Raw genomic sequence first — 17487 nt, 5'->3', positions numbered from 1 at the left:
TCTAGTAAAAAATAAAATAAACTCACGTCAACTGACCTCTTAAAGGTCCACCTGAATGTGACGTCAAGTGTCATCATTAGAAAATGACCACAACTGTTCAAAATTACGTTTTTCCCCCTTTTCTTTTTTAAACTGAAAATTATCTCCCACCATAAAACACGGGACATTTAAAACAAATGTTGAATTTGCCGAATTGAACACAAGCGATAAGATATTCTATTTTTAATCTATTTGAAAAAAAATTAATGATTATTTTAAAATTTTCACCGGAACAAGAATTTTCGTATTTCCGCTAATGTATAGCAAACGCGGAAGTGTCAACGAAAACAAAACTGACAAAATGTTTGACGTTTTTACAGCCGTACTATATTTCCGCGATTTGTAATAATCGTAGTCCCTGGGTTTAAAATGACACTTTGCTTGCGTATAACTCATACACACTCATAATACTAATTGTATAATGGTACACTTAGCACGCTACAAGACTGAAAGTTCTTGTTATTGGAACAAAAGAAATAGCATTTCCACATCACGGATCGGATCATCAGGATGGAAAATGGTAGCGCAGCCTCTAAAGGAGAGGGATTCCTTTCCAGAATGGCCCTCAACGACAACAAAGCTGGTATGGAGGGTCTTGACAGAGACAAAATCAATAAGATCATCATGGAGTCATCGAAGGTAGTTACTCATTCAATTTGCTGTGAAACTGTTAAGATCTATTACATCCACCAATATCTACTGTAAATATTTTAGAATGGTGCTGTGGCTGAGTTTAAAAGACTGTGTCCAGCCATGTGTAAAAATCTCCTATCCTCAATACACTGATATATATAACCCCAAAAGGTGTACGATTGTAAGTTGTCATGATAGATCTCGCTAATGCTGTCCTTGCTCTTCACTCGAAGGGATCCAAGTTTTATGAGAATGAACTCAAGAGGGAGCATCAGGTGAACCAGCGCATTGAGAAAATGATGCTGCAAAAAGCACAGATCACAGAACAACAGTTAAAGAAAGCCCAAGCTCAGGTAATGTAATGCAAACATTAAAGATTTGGAGCTAGTTTTCATCAATGCTCTCATTATAGGTGGAGAGGATGGCCTCTGAGTTGGAGAAGAGTCGTGACCTAAGCCGCGTGATTGTGCATGTGGACATGGATGCTTTCTACGCTGCAGTGGAGATGAGAGACTGTCCTGACCTCAAGGACAAGCCCATGGCTGTTGGGTCCATGAGCATGCTGGTCAGTCAAAAAATTATGTCATCATTTCAACCCATTGGCCATCCCATTGTAGTTCTCCTACACAATCCAAATCCAGAACAAACTCCTTTTCCAAATGATTGACTAACACTACCTGGGACAATAATTTAACAGCATGTTAATTGATGACAAATTATAGCTATTAGTCTGATCCAGATCTACACAGCAATAAACTTCCAAGTGTATTGCTAAATGATTACATCAAAACAAAATCTCATTATCTTTACATAGGCAAATTTTTTGATTGAGCTTTATTGTACCTCATCTCGAAATATGCATGTTGTGGCTGGTGAGTCTTATCCATAACACATTTATTGTGCATAAGTTGTATTGCTTACATATGGAACGTATTGAAATATTGCTAAATATCAATAGGACATTAAAATGAGATGCAATACTGTATGAAGAATTCTGCATCTAAAACATTTTTTAGATGCAGTTTTGCTAACTTTCCTCCTCACCTGTGCTTTTACAGTCCACCTCCAACTACTATGCCAGGAAATATGGTGTTCGGGCAGCTATGCCAGGATTCATAGCCAAAAAACTTTGCCCTCACTTAGTCATCGTTCCATGCAACTTTGATAAATACAAATCAGTGAGCAATGAGGTGAGAGTGACACACACACTGTCATATTTATAGGCCTGTGCAAACCACTGGCTCATGCGTTTTTGTGTGTCTTTTTTAGATCAGGGAGATATTTGCAGACTATGATCCTCAATTCCAGCCAATGAGTCTGGATGAAGCCTATCTGGATTTTACAGAGCACCTGGAACTGAGGAAGAACTGGCCAGAGGCCTCACGAACACATCGCTACAGCAGCACTGATATAGGCATGACTGAATTATTAGAAAATATACATACAATATGAAAAAAATCATCTGAAATATATTTTCTCTTTATAAAGGTATAGAACAACCTGAGCATCAACAAGAATCCGAGGTGAAAGGCTTCTCCCCTGTGCTATTTGAAGATAGCCCAAATTCCTCTCAGTCCTTGTCAAGTCCTGAAGCTGCCGATGGCACGGGTAAAACTGCTGAAGTTTTTGGTACCTCTGTTGAGGAGGCTGTGAGGGAGATGCGTTTCCGCATTGAGCAGAAGACCATGCTGACTGCCAGTGCAGGTGAGAAGAAATTAACCCTTAAACATACAGTGGAGCATCTTAAAACGTTTGGTCTTTATCTTTGAAGTTACAGTGAATGATAATATGAAATTAAAAAAACAATTGTGCTGCTCATGATATACTGATCCTTTATGACATCAAGTTCAGTACACATTATACGGCACCCTAAAAAAAATTGCCATTATTCATGGTGATAGTTCATATGCTCTCATTTGACATCTTATGTTCATACTTTGGGTTTTACCAGCTGTCCATTTACTTATCTGGTATTATTTTATGTCCTTCACCAGGCATTGCTCCAAACATGATGCTGGCCAAGGTATGCAGTGACAAGAACAAGCCGAACGGACAGTACAGACTTGCATCCACCAGAGAGGCTGTCATGGACTTCATCCAGAACCTCCCAGTTCGCAAAGTACACTGCGTTTTAGTTCAGATAAAACATAATACCTTGTGTATTTGTGTTGCAATAATGTTTAAAATCAGGGTGTGTTTGTGTGAAACAGGTTTCGGGCATTGGGAAGGTGAGCGAAAAGATGCTGAATGCTCTGGACATCAGTAGCTGTGCTCATCTGGGACAACAGATGGCGCTGTTGTCATTGTTGTTTTCAGAGACAGCCTGGCATCACTTTATGCAGGTTTCCTTGGGTCTGGGGTCCACATACATCGTGAGGTAAACTACCAGCACATTGAAAGTCAACATAAGTGGCTTGGAGACAAACGGACCTGCTTTGCTTTCATTTTAGGAACGAAGAAAGAAAAAGCATGAGCACAGAGAGGTATATTCTTCATGATGAATGAATCATTTAATAATCCACTTATCTACTTGTCATTCCGTTCCCATCCTTTGCGCTTCTGTACAGGACATTTAAAGAATTAAACAAGCCTGATGAACAGCTGTCTTTATTGAGAGAGCTTTGTGAAGACCTAGCACAAGACCTAAAGAAAGAAGATCTCAAGGTAAAGTTCATGGCATTGATTGCACATGGGTTTTATTTAGGGAACATCGTGGCACTGACATTAGTAGCACCAAAGTCGACATAAATGATATGTGTGGCTGTATTCCCATCTCCTAACTTTAAGGGTAAAAACATCACACTAAAAGTGAAGAATGTCAACTTTGAGGTGAAAACCAGAGCATTGACGCTACCGTGTGCCATCGCCACCGCCGATGAGATCTTTGCTGTGGCCAAAGACCTTCTTAAGATGGAAATTGAGAATGAAAGTCCCCAGCCACTCAGACTGAGACTCATGGGTAAATTACACATTACAGTTTCTGGTAATTCCACCATGGAAAATCTGTCAGGAGCTCGTATGATAGAACACATACACAATAAAAGGATTAAAGGGGATAAGAGGAAGTCACGTTTTAATTGATGTGTGATCTGGATCACGTCTGAATTAATTAAATCTGTTTTTGAAAATGCAATTTATGGCCATCTGTATGGGGTGAATTCAATTTTTCACGTTTTATTTGTTATAATGATTTTGTTACCAAGTGCCCCGTCATGATCAAATCAGATGCATTGTTGATGAAAACACCTTGGTGGAGGTAATACATGGCATATTTTTATAATAGAGAAGAAATTTAGAATTAAATGTGTACATGGGAATAATACATTGCTATTCACACGTATATTATCATCTTGTGTAGGTGTTCGTATCTCTTCCTTTGTCAGCCCGGATGATAAAAAACCTCTGCAGAAGAGCATCGTTGGTTTCCTCCAATTGGGAAAGGCAGACGTCCGAGGCTCCACCCAAGAAGTGCGCCAACAATTTGAAGGGAATCATCTCTCCTCTTGTCCTCCTCTCACAGCACAAATATGTCAGACTAAAGAGGAGGTTACTTGGCAGATGAAGAAAAAGAACTTGCTCGAGGACCAGCCTGCTGCTAGACCTCAGCTGTCTTTCTTTCAAAGAGCCCACGCCAAGAGACTTCAGCTTGAAGTTTGTCCACAAGAGCGAGAAAATCAGCAGAGCATATCTGTTGTTAAACTCAGGGATGATGACGCACATAAAAGAACAGAGTCACCCAAAAAGGACATGGGGCCAAAAGGTGCAACCTCGAATCTTTCAGAAATTGATGGCATTGAGGCTCATCCGTCTACATCAAGCTCATCATTGAACTGCCTCACCTGTCCTGTGTGTTTCGGCCATGTTAGCACAGACGATTTGAAAGTATTCAACAGCCATATAGACTGGTGTCTCACCAAACAAGAGTTCCATGTACCAGATTTAAACAAGGACCATGAAGGAAGTGAGGTGCCAAGGACTGAAACACACAAAGACCAAGTCAAGAATAATGAACAAGTCAAGCCGAATCACTTGATAAATGATTGTGTTCACAACACCACGTTGATCAACGGCGACAGCATGACTACACATCAGCCTCGGTCGTGTCACGACAAAGGTCCCCTCCTCGTCTGCCCGGTGTGTCAGCTGACCCAGGACACAAATGACCTCACTGTCTTTAATCGTCACGTTGACCTCTGCCTGAACCAGGAAGTGCTGCAGGAGATGGGGACATCACCCTCAGTTGAAATCGCAAAGAGCAATGCAATAGGTGAGTTCTTTCTTGGTCATTGAATTTAAATACGATGGAATGTCAAACGTATGGTTCTCACATCCAATTTATGTTGGAATCACTAATAAGTTCTACTCTATTTTCTTGTGAACGTCTTACAGATAAAATGTGTAAAGAACATATACTATGTCCTGTTGATGTAGAAACTCCACATGTCTCTTTGAAAGGATACTGTGGCCTCTGACCTTCTTGTTTACAGCCAGCCACATTTATGTGAGGCTTTTGTATTGATTTCCACAAAGAAAAGACCTCTTATTTCACCCCGTGGTCATTCTTGTGTCCCAGCCTCGGAATTGTCCAAATCACTTTCTTACCTTTCTTTATTTTTTCATATAATGAACCAAGCCTGGGCACTACAGTTTCGTTTTAAACCATCCTATCTAACAAATTGGAGTCTTTATGTTTCTAACGACGTCATGTGGTAGGGCTCGTGTCATTTTTATCCCCCCTTCTACCAAGATGAGAAAATAAGGTTTTGAATGGCTTGTGTTTACAGATATCCCCCCGACGAGGCATGCAGGTAGAGGTAAAAGCAAAAGGTAAGACAGCATTAAACCAAATACATTATTGTGGCACCAAAAAAAGCTAAATTGTGTTTTTACGCTGTTAGGTGGCACCGCATTTGTAAGAAACATACATCCATTTGATTCTTCTCTGCCAAAGTTACTGTCCACGGAAGGCAAATTAATTTTTTACGGTTTGGTTTTGTTCATCAAATGTGTGTAACATGGTCAAATATTTTTGGGTTTGTGCTTATCACTTACAGACGAGACCCACCCTCGTATCAGCCCTCTAAAAAAGCCAAAGGTTTGAGCGCTCACAACACCATTGACAAGTTCTTCAGGTGACGGCACAAGAAGTCGGAAAAGCTGGGGAAAAAAAAAATTGCACTTAAATCCATATTGAGATGTAAGACCTTGTTGACCTATATAATAGCCACACAAAGAATTAAGAGAAGGATATTTATTTATTGAGAATATTTAAAAATCACGTTGTATGTCAGCATGAACATTTTCTTTAAATTACTGAAAATATTTTAAAATTGATCATAGTAATATTTATTACATTTTTTAAAATGTTCTATGTAACATTTAACAATAAATGAAGGCTTCCATTGCATAAACCGGTTGCAATAAATGCAGTTGCAATAAGCCATGCTTCGTTTTATGTTGATATCAAAGCGCTCTACAGAAAATATAACGTAAAATAACAATATAACAGAACTGGTTTGAAGCAGTTGGAGCAAGGGTGTTCAGACTTTTTCTTCCCTGGGCCGCATACAGACAAATTGGAGGATGTAAGGCCCTCTTTGATGGTAGTTACTTTTAATTTATTACAATAAAAAGCATTCAGTCAGTGTACTGTATATACCAAAGAATTAAATGTTAGTTTTATGTATACATTTTTATTTAGGGGCCAAACACATCTGATGACTAGTTGGACCAGCTGAAAACATGTAGGGATTATTGTTGATCTTTTCCAAACACTTGGATGATGTCTGATGCGTGCGATCTTGCTAAGCAAATACGGATCAGCCCTTCAGTGTTGAGCAATGAGTCTCGGGTTGATCTTCCCATCAGGTTCTTCAGGTATTTGGTTAAGCGCTGCTGGGACACACAAAAGTAGAATCCTCCGTTGCTTATCCATTAGGCGATTGCAACTCAAGAACGTAACAATGGAGAAGAAAGCTTTGGCTTTGAAGGAAATGATAAGGAGACATGTTCCCAAGCGAGAGAATTTGGATTCTTGGAAGTGGATGAAACAGGAACCAGTCAAGGAATTTGTTGATACAGCTTTGAACAAGAACACAGAAGACAAGACGGAAAACAGCTTTGACAACAAAGAGATGTGTGAGTACACAAGAAATGCTAAGAAGTGCGCAGAATAAATGTTTTAGGTTTAAGATAATTGTCATCGACCTTGAGTAGTGGCGTTTAATGTGTTAAAAAAAAAAAGCACTGAGGCAAGCAGGTAAGTAAATTCTAGTTCCTTCCTGGAGATGTGTTGCCAGGCTTTTACTGCAACGCCCTTACTTGTGTGCCTTGCATCTCGGGCAAGTGCTAAGCATCCTTGAGTCTATTGGGTCAAAAATAATGCCACTGACTTGTATACAACTTCCAGGCCTTCAAAAAGTATTGGATTGCTTTCACATTATGTTTAGGGTCATTATTCATCTGCACTGAGAAGTGCTACAATGTCAGTTTTGTCGTTATTGGCTGTGCACAAGCAGAAAGTTTAACCCTTTTATTTTTCTTCAACAAGGGAATCAGTCTGCCATTTTCTAGTTAAGTTGACTTACTGTAAAATACAGCACAAATAAACATTCTGGAAGCCAATAGAACTGGTTTTATTATAAAGAAAAATGAAGGCAAAATTAGCAAAAACTTTAAAAGATATATCGTAAATTGCGATATACACTTGTCGATATTTGTGTAATCTACCTGCTGTGTGTTGCGCAATAGTACTGCAAACAGAGAAGCTGTTTATTGAAGCAGCTAAGAGCAATGATGTGGCTGCAATGAGGACACTTGGAAAGGGGTTGAATGCCAATGCAAAGAATGCGGTGAGTGTCCTCTACCAAGTCATTACGCCTTGAGTCCATCGTAATTTTGTTTTTTTATGTTGCCATCCAGCACAATCGAACAGCTCTTCACTATGCAGTGGCTGGGAAAAACAAGGAAGCGGTTGAGCTGCTTCTACGACGTAGGGTGCAAGTGGATCAGCGGGACAAGGTAAGGAGAAGCTGTGAAGTGTAACAACAAAAGATCACAAATGTTCCTCCAAATCCCAATGTGTGTTCCAGTTTGGTGTGGCACCCATTCATTTAGCGGCCTGGTTTGGCAGCTTGGACATCCTGAAATCATTAGTATGGGCTGGAGCAGAACAGAATGTGGAAAATGAGGTGATTTGAACTGTGCTGTCCAAGCCATATGGGCCATATTTTACAAATACATCTTCACTCGTGTGTTTCATTAACATTTTGATAAAGATCGGCTTTCTAAATAGAGCTTTTGATTTCCCCCCTGCAGGAAGGACTGAACATCATGCACTGTGCTGCTATCAACAATCATATTGACATAGTGGACTACATTATCAACGACCTGCAAATGAAAGAACTGGACAAAGATGATCATGTATTCCATTTGAGAAGTTGTAGTGTTTTAATAGTGCCATTAATACAAAGGAGATATTTGTAATATGAATACTCAGCAACAATGTAACGCTATTGAGGATATAGACAATGGAGGATAGGGTGACTCGTTTTTTTTTGTATACAAATTTAGTACGTGTATATTAATAGTCCGAGAAAATTCTAAAAAAGCCTTCGTGATGCTATGAATCCATATTGATAAAAGCAGATTCAGATGAAATGCATTTGTGTCTCAATCGTTGCCTTTCAGTCAGGCCACCGTGCATTTGCTATGGCGGCAGAGCATGGCTGCGTGCAAATGTTGGAGATGCTGATGGAGCCGTACTACAACATGGCCACCATGAAGCCCAACAAGGTTCGTAGTGTGTGTATGAGTCATTGCTGCTTTCCAGTCTGTGTGGGTCATTGCTGCATCAAAGCTCAAAGTCAAAGCCACTTTGATGCAATCGGCTCTCCTCCCTCCCTTCTTGCCAGAGAGGAGACACGCCCCTGCACTTAGCTGCCAGGAACGGCCACTTGGACGCTGTCCATCTGCTGCTGCTCAGCTTTGATGTTCGAGATGAAGTTAATATGGTAGACAATCATATGAAACACCTTCACTATCATAAAGTAGCTACTATGCAACTGTGTGGTCTCACTGGACAATGCATTGGAGGTCCAAATCTATTGAATGATTAATTTGTGCAGTGATTTGAATTCAGACTGTTTTGCGCAGTCAAATAACTTGATGTTTGTGACTAAACATGCAATTGTAATGGCATGTCTTTTGTGGATTGTGTGTATAAAAGCAGAGTTCTGAAATGTTCTGAAAAATATTGGTTTAAGGAGGTGCCCAGGGATGTAACCACAGTTGTTTTCTAACTTTCCATTTTCATACTGATGTATAATAATGAAGCACATCCGCCTCACAGTTTGAATTTGATCAACGATTCAGCCCTTCTCTCTTTATTTAACTAGGAATGAGAGAATTGACATTGAGAATCTCCATTTCAAAGCTGTTCTGGCTAAAAGACAGCAGCACAATAATTCCACATGAAGAACAGCATGCAAATCACATTTATACATAATAATCAGCATCAGTGATGGTTTAAAAAAAAAAAGTATTCAATATTCAAAAACCTTACAATTTTGGTTTTCATTATGTCTATACTTGAGAAATATATCTTTTTTTACCTGATAGAAATATCCACATCATTTCAAGAAATAATAGTTTTTTTGATTTTTTAACGCAAGGTCACAGTTTTATTTTTAAACGCAGTATTTGGTATTCTTGGTATTCAGCCATTGATCGTTGCCCCTGATGAGCTGTGTGTGTTTTAGGACGGTGAGACTGCTTTGTACCAGGCTGCCGCGAACGCTCAGGAACAATGTGTCCTGGCTTTGCTGGAAGCCGGCTGCAACCCCAACATCCAAACAAAAGTACAGCTTCACACACTCAAGACACGTGGCACAATTTTAATAGCATCAGCTTAACCCTTTGTGCGACATGTCTGTTTGTGGTAACTCCAATTTTTTTTTTTGCAGAGAAAATGCAGCGCCCTTCACCCAGTTTCAGAGCAAGGAGATGCATCCCTTGTCCGACTTCTCCTACAATATAAAGCCCACACAGATTTTCAGAATGAGGTACTATGTCTTCTCCATTCATCGTAAGTGAAGGAACGGCATTATCAACCGACACTTCATACATGCTCAAGGACTTGGAAGTTCCTCTCCACCTGGCAGTTAAGAACAGCCACATCCCCGTCATCCATTATCTATTGGAGGCAGGATGCAACTTGTATATCACCAATAAGGTAAAATGTAAAGATTGACAATCAATAGTAAAAGAAGCTTAAAACCACATGTGATGAACACGCTTTGTGTTAAGAGGTTTCAGTCTGCGATGCATCTTGCTGCTGAGCTGGCAAGAATCGATGTGGTGGAAATGCTACTGAAAACTGAAGTTGATTTGACGTTCCAAGACCGGGTAAGGAATGACCTCAACTTTGACACATTCAGATGTTTGTTATTGATAAAAATCCTCTTCATGTTGTATTTTAATACATTCTTTGAATGCTTATTATTTGGGCGCACTTGTAGCAGGGAAAGACGGCGCTGGGTGTGGCCGCTAGAGCAGATGAGGTGATCATCGTGGACATGATTATCAAGGCAGAACGATACAACGCATTGAAGAATGTGAGACACTTTTTCAACGCATGTTGCATTGTCAGTCATATTCATCAAAAGTGACCATTTAATTCCTATTTAATTTGATTGATTTTCAATATGCTCAAATGTGACATTCATATTGCAAATGTCGAGGGGACCAATAAGCCTTTTCATGTATCTTCCAAAGCTGGTAATATTTATCAACCCACTGACAGGATTTAATACCCCCTTCAGGCCAACCCAGATTGTTATGAGAATGTTCACAGCGAGTATCCGCTAACATTCAAACTGGACCACCGCAATGAGACCAAGCAGATCCGCTCGATTACCTGGCGCCTGGCCTACGAGCTTCTGAAGGCAGGAGACTGGAAGCGTCTGGCTGAACACTGGGGATTCACTCTAGAGCAAGTGTCAGCCATCGAAAGCCAGTGGACGGGTAAATGTGTCTAATTACTTTTGGCCAGTGTCACCTTACACATTAGGCAAGTTAAGAATTTGATTTATTTTTACAATTGTGTAAAAGAAGGTTAATACTGCAAACATATACAATTGGGGTTTTAGAAATTGGTGATTTGAAAATTTCCATTAAGGATCTCAAAAACTTCCATGAACAGAAAATTTGGAAAGGCCAAATTGGACATTTGACCAGTACAGTGAAAAGATTTGTGTTGTACCTTAGATTTTGTACCGTGGCTTATAGTTAAGAAATGTGGCTGAATCAATTGATTACTAAACTAGGATGAAAAGTTTATTTTATTTATGTGCTATGTATTTGTTCATAGGTCAGCATAGTTATAAAGAACACGGCAACAGGATGTTTCTGATCTGGCTCCACGGAGCTGAGTTGGGGGGGAAAAGTCTTCTCATAGAACTCTATCAGGCCCTTGTCCACACAGGACATAGCGGAGTTGCAGGTATTTCATTTTTAAAATATTTTTAGTGGGTTTACAGGGAAAAGTCCTTAAATGTACAATTTGTGTTGGTTTGAATGTTGTAATTTTTTTCCACTTTTTTCTTTCTTACAGAAAAGATACGGACGCAATCAGAGAGTGTCAGCAGTAAGAGCTGCAGAGTTTCATGATTGCGGGTGTGACATTTTTTAAATTTTTTTAATATAACATCACTTACAAGACACTTGTATAGAAAGGTGACTCTAAAAATAATTTATTATGCATTTAAAAAAAAGCACCTGAGGTTTGGTTTGATGTTCTAAAATGCACTAAAATACAATATGTCTATTATACATGCACATTTTCCTGAATATTAACATTAAATTAAATAAAAAGCTTCACTTTGAAAGCTGCACTGTTAAAATATTTACATGGGTGGATCCCACCATGAATAATTGTTCAATTGCTTTTTACCCCAATAAAAGAAAAAAAGAAAGAAATTGTAAAGCTACACCCACAGTAATAATCACAGAGTTGTTGCATAGTCGGTAAAATCCTTCATCTAGAAAATGCTGGTTTGTATGAGACGTGTGTGTAATTTAATTAATCAACTACTTTGATAGAGTGTCCATTAAAAGGGTTTGTTCTGGAGGATGACTTCACAACAGTGGATGTGCGGGTACCCTGCTGGGAAGGGCGAACACTTTTGGCAGTAACAGCAATCGTGTGCTTAGAGAAAAGAAAGAGGCGGGGGTAGATTAGATTCCAACACGTTTGTAGAAATACTTTATCCTTCCATACCTGTGTAATAGGTTGATGGCGTTCGACAACAATGGAGGTCATGGACGGTGATACCCCCATCACTTGGCAGCTGCTGCGTACATTCTTCGCGGCAAAAGGTTGCGCTGTAATGCGGGCTGTTATCGTTTTTGCCGATTTCTGATGGCCAGCCGTGATTATCCGCGCAGAGGTCTATGGAGACGATTAGCATTTAGTGAGGCCACGAGCAAGGGCAAAATAAGTCCGTTAAGATTGCTAAAATCGTGTAAGAATTTGCTACCAGAAAACGATTGTCTTTTGCCACCTGGTGAAAAGTTATTCATAAGAAAATAAAGCAGCACACCTGTTTGTGGAAACTTATGGCAGCCCCTTGTGGCAAAGAACCGTGAGCAGCTGATTGGGACGGAAAGACTTCCCTGGTGTACCACACGCCCATCTGAAGAAAAGCAATGCAAGGGATGATATTTACATGGAAGGTGATGTTATGGGATTACAGAAGAGATTCAATCAAGACGACAGTTCTGTCATACCATGCTATTGTCTTCATGTTGGGTAGGAGACTTTGGATGGTCAAAGTGAACCGGGCTGCTACCAGGACATTGAGCCATGGCTGCAGAATCCGGCTCATCCCAAGGTGGTGGAGGGTCTGCTGAGTAAAATATTCACTGAAAAACCAAAACGTCCACAATATTTTTATGGCATTGCATATACGAGATGTAATAGCAAAATGGTTTCTAGTGAGTGTCAAATAGCTGGTGGCTCTTTGATATCACGTTTAGTCGTGTGGGAATTTGCATTTGTGATTTCTTTTGAATGTAGTCAACATCATGAATAGAGTGGACATTACAGGTGCTGGCGTGCATTCTGGACGAAGACCAGCCTCCAGTGGCGCCGTGTTGAGAGGAGCGAGGATATTTGGAGGCGGTAGCCTGACCAAGAGTTTGCTTAGAAAAAACGTAGAGGAAAAAACATAATATTTTATACACACTGGAAAAACTATTACTATCCTTTGTAAAGAACAACAAACACACCAAGAGAACTATTGTAGCCTACTTCACGTTCTAAATGTACCTGTGTCACCAGATGATGGTAGTCCACTGGAGCGGAGCTCATAGGTGGAGCCACACTCCCCATCTCCAGATTGCTTCGCATACTCTTGCCGACATGCTGGGTGGAACTGCGAGCCGTTCCACTTTTCGTAGGTTTTTGTTGGCTGCTCATCCCCGCACCCGCACCTCCCTGTTGAAACGATTAGTACATATTGAATGTACTTACACGGTTACAAGATTGACTTGGAAACACTGCGACTCTGTTACTCACCTGATCGTGGAAGCCAGGGCCTGGCCCGTGTGGGTATGAGCTGGGTGGAGGTGGAGGGTCATCAGGAGGAAAATTGGGATCTGTAGTGAGCAAAGTAGTCTTTTCATAAACAGAATTGCTCAGTGGGAATTATAGACTGAAACGCATGGAACCAATTTAGATTTTCTCCTTCATTGAAAAGTGCCCCCCCAATACCTTCAGAACTCAAAAGGTGTGTGTCATTACATACCATACCAGTCATGGTTTTGGGGTTCTCCATCCGTGGGATTAAACAAGTGGAGGGTCTCCATGTTGAGAGCACACACACCCCTCATCAGGGCTTTCCTCATACACACTTCTTTGTGTTCTTGCTCAAGTTGCAGTCTCTCGATCTCTGCGTGTGCCTTCGTTAAAGCCTCATTGTGTTCCTTAGTCATCTAAAATGGACAAAGAAAACACAAACGTTATTATCTACTGACCGTGATGAAGTAGCAGAACGGCATAAATTGCTTGTTTGTTTTGCTCTAGGTCGACTCCTACAGGAGTCAAATACAATTTACTCATAGACAATCTCTCGCAGTAAATAGAAACACGATTCTAAACATTGTACTAACAAAACTTTGAAAACGGTAACATAGGCTTTCATACCGCTATGTGGGGACCATACCCACCGTTTGAATCTGCGCCTCGTAATTTTCCGACAGCCGGTTGCACACTTCTTCTGCTTTTGCGCGACATGCCTGTTCCATCCTGGCCTTCCACACCTTCAGGTAGGCAGAGTGCCACATCAACCACGCTTTCCTTTTCAGACGCAAATCATAGTGCTGCTGCGCCATCTTGCTAGTAAAGGCCTGAAAAGGAACAGACAATGTGCAGTAAGTCACTGAAATAAATACTATGAAAACGATTCCGCCACACATTCAAAACTGTGTCTATTGGTGAATGCTGTGGACAATCTAGAAATTCTAAATCATGGGGGCGCAGACTGAATCACTCTACCTCCTTTTTGGCTTTGCTATACTGAAGTTTCCATTTGGTGAAGGCGCTCGTCTTTTCAAGCTTCTGTTTTTGTTTGTTCAACACCACATTCAGATTTCTAACCATCTGAAGGAGGGGACAGTACTTAACGATCAGCCCATGCAAATTTCATTATGCTAGATGGTTATCATATACAATGCTTCATGTGTGCACCTCGTCGTTTCGCTTGTTGGAAGTCTCAGAGGTGTGTAGCAGATTATTCAGACGTTCCACCTCTGCCTTGTAGGCCTCGGTTTCGACTGAACGGCAGTCCCTTTCCTTTTGCAACTCTCGCCTGTGTTGATTTATCAAGGCCAGCCTCCAGTCCATCAGCTCCCTCAGCACATTGGTCTGATTGGCAGAGAGGGGGACATGAGCTGTGTTATTAATCAAAATGCAGTCACAACCTCAATTATTACACTCCATAACTACAAATCGCCATAATCGTTAAAAAACAATTCTTATGACTGTTGTTTATACAAGAAAACCGTACTTTGATTTATACATTTGACACACACATACATTTTTTTTTTTTACATTTTAAATTAGCAATTTTTTTTTTGCTAACTATTTTTTTTTTGCCATGACATTTAATATGAGGCAACGGTTATTAAACAGCTATCACAGGCTTTATGATGTTAAAGCCTAAAATAAAAAATACTTTACATAACTTCGTATGGGGAAATATAGCTTTAAAATATGTTTGACCTTGAAGGCTTTATTGTTAGAATAACAATCATTTGTGATATTACATCACATATTGCACGAATACACAACAAAACTGGCATTCATTATTGCAATTCCATTTTTGGGCTCATTTTGAAACGTCTGGAAGACATTTAAGAAAAACCATGTCACTAAACTGACCTTCAGGTTTTGGCTCCATGTGTCAAGAAATGTTTCCATCCTGGTAATATTCTCCTCAGAGGTGAAGAGATCCATTTCAGTGTAGTCAATGTAGCCTTGACTATTTGGTTGTGCACTCTCAGCTGCATCTTGCGAAGTGTCTCTGTTTCTCAAATCTCTGCGAGTAGTGTTCTCCGTCCTCTCTAGTAGCAAACACAAACAGATCAGAGACTTAACAACCCAAATAGTCAAAGAGGTGTTGGTCAGGGAGAAACTCAGAACTCTGCAATACCTGCTATTTGTGAAATTTCCTGTGGATTAGGACGTCTTGTAGACAATGATTCCGTAGGCAATACTGGGACATAGGGCTCATCATCTGAAGACATCTAGACAGGGATGTGAGCTGCAGAAATATCATCGCGGCGTTATACTGATGCTTAGGACATGAATAACAATCTAGCTTAATATGAGGGGAAATAACCATTACAATTCTACCTTAGATTTAAAGTTTCCGATCTAAATGGTGCCGAACCAATTTATAACAAAGACAGTAAAGAAAAATTCAGCAAGTTAGGATCAAAATAGCTTTGATGTATAAAACTAATACGAAAAAGTACCGACAAAATAACACGACCAAAGGTGCTAAAACGTAACACAGTAAAATGAACAAATTTATAATTGTTCCTTTTCAGATTCACTGCAAATTTTCGACAACACACTGTAACTAAAAGGGTAAAAGAGTAAAGGTGATTTGTGATTTAAATATGGGGAAATAATATTTATATTACAAAAGAGAATATTTCTTAGCTTTACCTTCCTGGTAACTCGTCGGTTGGGAGAAGCTTGCTAAATCGTTTGAAATCCAGCAGCAAGTCAACAACAGAGTATCTTATTGGGTACTCAGAGAGCACAGCCAAATACACGCAACTCTGATTGGTTATATTGTTTCCTGGTAACGCTAAGTTGAAAGAGGCAGGCGGAGCTCAAATCGCCTTATAAAGCCTCCCGTGTGTTCCTGGTGTCGATCAACTAGAGTAGAATAACAGGATGGAGACGCGTCACAAGTGTTTTTTTTAATTTAATTTATTTATTTTTATCACCATATACACTCTAGTAACTAGAGTCTAGTTGAATAATGCGCTCAAATATATTTTGTGAATGGAGATGTCTTCTCTCTTTTTGTTCTGTTCCCAACGATATATCCCTAATTCATTTTAGGAATGTGACGATAATGTGATGAATTAATTTGATTGACTACAATCATTAAATCAATCAATGTTAAATTAAACCAAATAGTGTCCATTTTAGCAACACGAGTGCTTAAAACTACTTAGACTACCCCTCTTGTTTTCTTTTTCAAACTCTCTCACCCTTCTCTCAGCACACGATTTCAGCGTGTTCAATCTGTTCCAGGCCAATAATCATAGGCCCAATTTGCTTTTCCCTTCTGGACTTTAGCTCATACACATAGTACATAGGATGCTGCCATGTTTCATATGGATATAGATATGTATGGATGTAGATACAGATAAAGATATACATATAGATTATTGTTCAAGAACAAAAATAGAATGCTGAGAATGCTGAATCAGACAAGTGAAGCTCTTTATCCGAGAATACGTTTATGTCAATATCTTAATTAAATTCTGCGGGGAGTAGGCGGTGGCGAGAGAAAGGCTGTACTAAAAAGCAATACGGGAAACGAGCCAGGGAGATCATTACCAATCAGCCCGTGTGGATTTTACATCCCTGTGCACCACTCCATGACAGTTAAAGCACTAAAGCTAAAATGAGAGCTGCAGATGGAGCCGAGGCCTGGGGGTTCTGGTTTACCATACGGGTATCAGTGGGGAAACAGTAAGGTGGTACAAACTGACAAAATGATGTCATATGCATTCGGAAGAAACTGGCTCGCATTTATTTTTAATGTTCTAAAGCTAAATCCCTTTTGACAGCGGATCCAGGGATGAGGTCAGAGTTTGGCAGGGCACATGTCATGTTTCTGACAGAAAGGCTTAGTGAAATGGACAGCGTATTTGTGAACCCCCACAAAACCTGCTGGCTGCTGTATATTACCTTTATCATCTCTCGGTGAGTTGTGAGCTGCAGAGTGTTCTGCATCTGCAAGGGAACCAGATTGCCTCACACGGCGTTGTGGAGGGTCTACACATACAATATCTCACAAAGTGAATACAGCCTTTATAGTTTTGTAAATACTTTATTACATCGTTTCTTCACCACTGAAGAAATGACACTGTAAAGTAGCCAATCTATAAAATAAGAAAATGAAAAGACACAATCATCTCTTGTATACTTATTGAAGCCTTGAAGGAAGGGAAATTGCCTGCATGCATGTGTGTGTGTGTGTGTGTGTGTCTGAGGGTCATTCTACTGTC

General features: G+C 40.0%; 3 protein-coding genes across 7 annotated transcripts; 2 read left to right on the top strand and 1 right to left on the bottom strand.

The window, feature by feature from the left end:
- Positions 1 to 143: 143 nt before the first annotated feature.
- polk (polymerase (DNA directed) kappa) lies at positions 144 to 6113 on the top strand. Its single transcript, XM_088375213.1, has 14 exons — positions 144 to 678; positions 906 to 1025; positions 1085 to 1237; positions 1731 to 1862; positions 1942 to 2086; positions 2161 to 2376; positions 2667 to 2791; positions 2883 to 3049; positions 3123 to 3155; positions 3240 to 3336; positions 3460 to 3631; positions 4031 to 4939; positions 5457 to 5499; positions 5727 to 6113. Exons 1-14 carry the CDS (start codon positions 550 to 552, stop codon positions 5806 to 5808), a joined length of 2523 nt encoding a protein of 840 aa, XP_088231339.1. The 5' UTR covers positions 144 to 549; the 3' UTR covers positions 5809 to 6113.
- A 145-nt stretch (positions 6114 to 6258) lies between these two features.
- On the top strand, positions 6259 to 11649 carry ankdd1b (ankyrin repeat and death domain containing 1B). Of its 2 annotated transcripts, none has more exons than XM_088375216.1 (15): positions 6259 to 6810; positions 7423 to 7523; positions 7594 to 7692; positions 7764 to 7862; positions 7990 to 8094; positions 8362 to 8466; positions 8586 to 8684; positions 9432 to 9530; positions 9636 to 9734; positions 9806 to 9904; positions 9979 to 10077; positions 10191 to 10286; positions 10494 to 10695; positions 11042 to 11173; positions 11285 to 11649. In XM_088375216.1, exons 1-15 carry the CDS (start codon positions 6513 to 6515, stop codon positions 11338 to 11340), a joined length of 1788 nt encoding a protein of 595 aa, XP_088231342.1. In that variant the 5' UTR covers positions 6259 to 6512; the 3' UTR covers positions 11341 to 11649. The 2 variants fall into 2 exon arrangements, with proteins under 2 accessions (XP_088231342.1, XP_088231343.1); XM_088375217.1 differs by having other exon boundaries at positions 6791 to 6931.
- Positions 11395 to 17260, bottom strand: poc5 (POC5 centriolar protein homolog (Chlamydomonas)). Of its 4 annotated transcripts, none has more exons than XM_088375220.1 (14): positions 17168 to 17260; positions 15384 to 15494; positions 15113 to 15294; positions 14420 to 14596; positions 14228 to 14332; positions 13900 to 14079; positions 13479 to 13665; positions 13250 to 13329; positions 13001 to 13168; positions 12777 to 12873; positions 12460 to 12575; positions 12273 to 12365; positions 11951 to 12121; positions 11395 to 11878 (listed from the first exon to the last, which is right to left on the bottom strand). In XM_088375220.1, the coding sequence occupies exons 2-14, from the start codon at positions 15475 to 15477 to the stop codon at positions 11753 to 11755; spliced, it is 1776 nt and encodes a 591-aa protein (XP_088231346.1). In that variant the 5' UTR covers positions 15478 to 15494; positions 17168 to 17260; the 3' UTR covers positions 11395 to 11752. The 4 variants fall into 4 exon arrangements, with proteins under 4 accessions (XP_088231346.1, XP_088231344.1, XP_088231345.1 ...); XM_088375218.1 differs by lacking the exon at positions 17168 to 17260 and adding an exon at positions 15905 to 16071; XM_088375219.1 differs by lacking the exon at positions 17168 to 17260 and adding an exon at positions 15587 to 15882.
- Positions 17261 to 17487: the final 227 nt, after the last annotated feature.

This window comes from Syngnathus floridae, chromosome 5 (genome assembly GCF_059516105.1).
Source record: "Syngnathus floridae isolate MCC-2025c chromosome 5, RoL_Sflo_1.0, whole genome shotgun sequence".
Taxonomy (NCBI): Eukaryota; Metazoa; Chordata; class Actinopteri; order Syngnathiformes; family Syngnathidae; genus Syngnathus; species Syngnathus floridae.
This window is presented reverse-complemented; position numbering and strand designations above follow the sequence as displayed.

Excerpts from the sequence above, each read along its gene's own strand:
- polk (XM_088375213.1), top strand. The coding sequence starts at position 550 with ATGGAAAATGGTAGCGCAGCCTCTAAAGGAGAGGGATTCCTTTCCAGA. Across the intron at positions 679-905 it reads TCATCATGGAGTCATCGAAG|GGATCCAAGTTTTATGAGAA; the intron begins GTAGTTACTCAT and ends CTTCACTCGAAG. Across the intron at positions 2,792-2,882 it reads AGAACCTCCCAGTTCGCAAA|GTTTCGGGCATTGGGAAGGT; the intron begins GTACACTGCGTT and ends TGTGTGAAACAG.
- ankdd1b (XM_088375216.1), top strand. The coding sequence starts at position 6,513 with ATGAGTCTCGGGTTGATCTTCCCATCAGGTTCTTCAGGTATTTGGTTA. Across the intron at positions 8,467-8,585 it reads CCACCATGAAGCCCAACAAG|AGAGGAGACACGCCCCTGCA; the intron begins GTTCGTAGTGTG and ends CCTTCTTGCCAG. Across the intron at positions 9,905-9,978 it reads ACTTGTATATCACCAATAAG|AGGTTTCAGTCTGCGATGCA; the intron begins GTAAAATGTAAA and ends CTTTGTGTTAAG.
- poc5 (XM_088375220.1), bottom strand. The coding sequence starts at position 15,477 with ATGTCTTCAGATGATGAGCCCTATGTCCCAGTATTGCCTACGGAATCA. Across the intron at positions 15,295-15,383 it reads GGAAATTTCACAAATAGCAG|AGAGGACGGAGAACACTACT; the intron begins GTATTGCAGAGT and ends GTTTGCTACTAG. Across the intron at positions 13,169-13,249 it reads GCCCTGGCTTCCACGATCAG|GGAGGTGCGGGTGCGGGGAT; the intron begins GTGAGTAACAGA and ends TCGTTTCAACAG.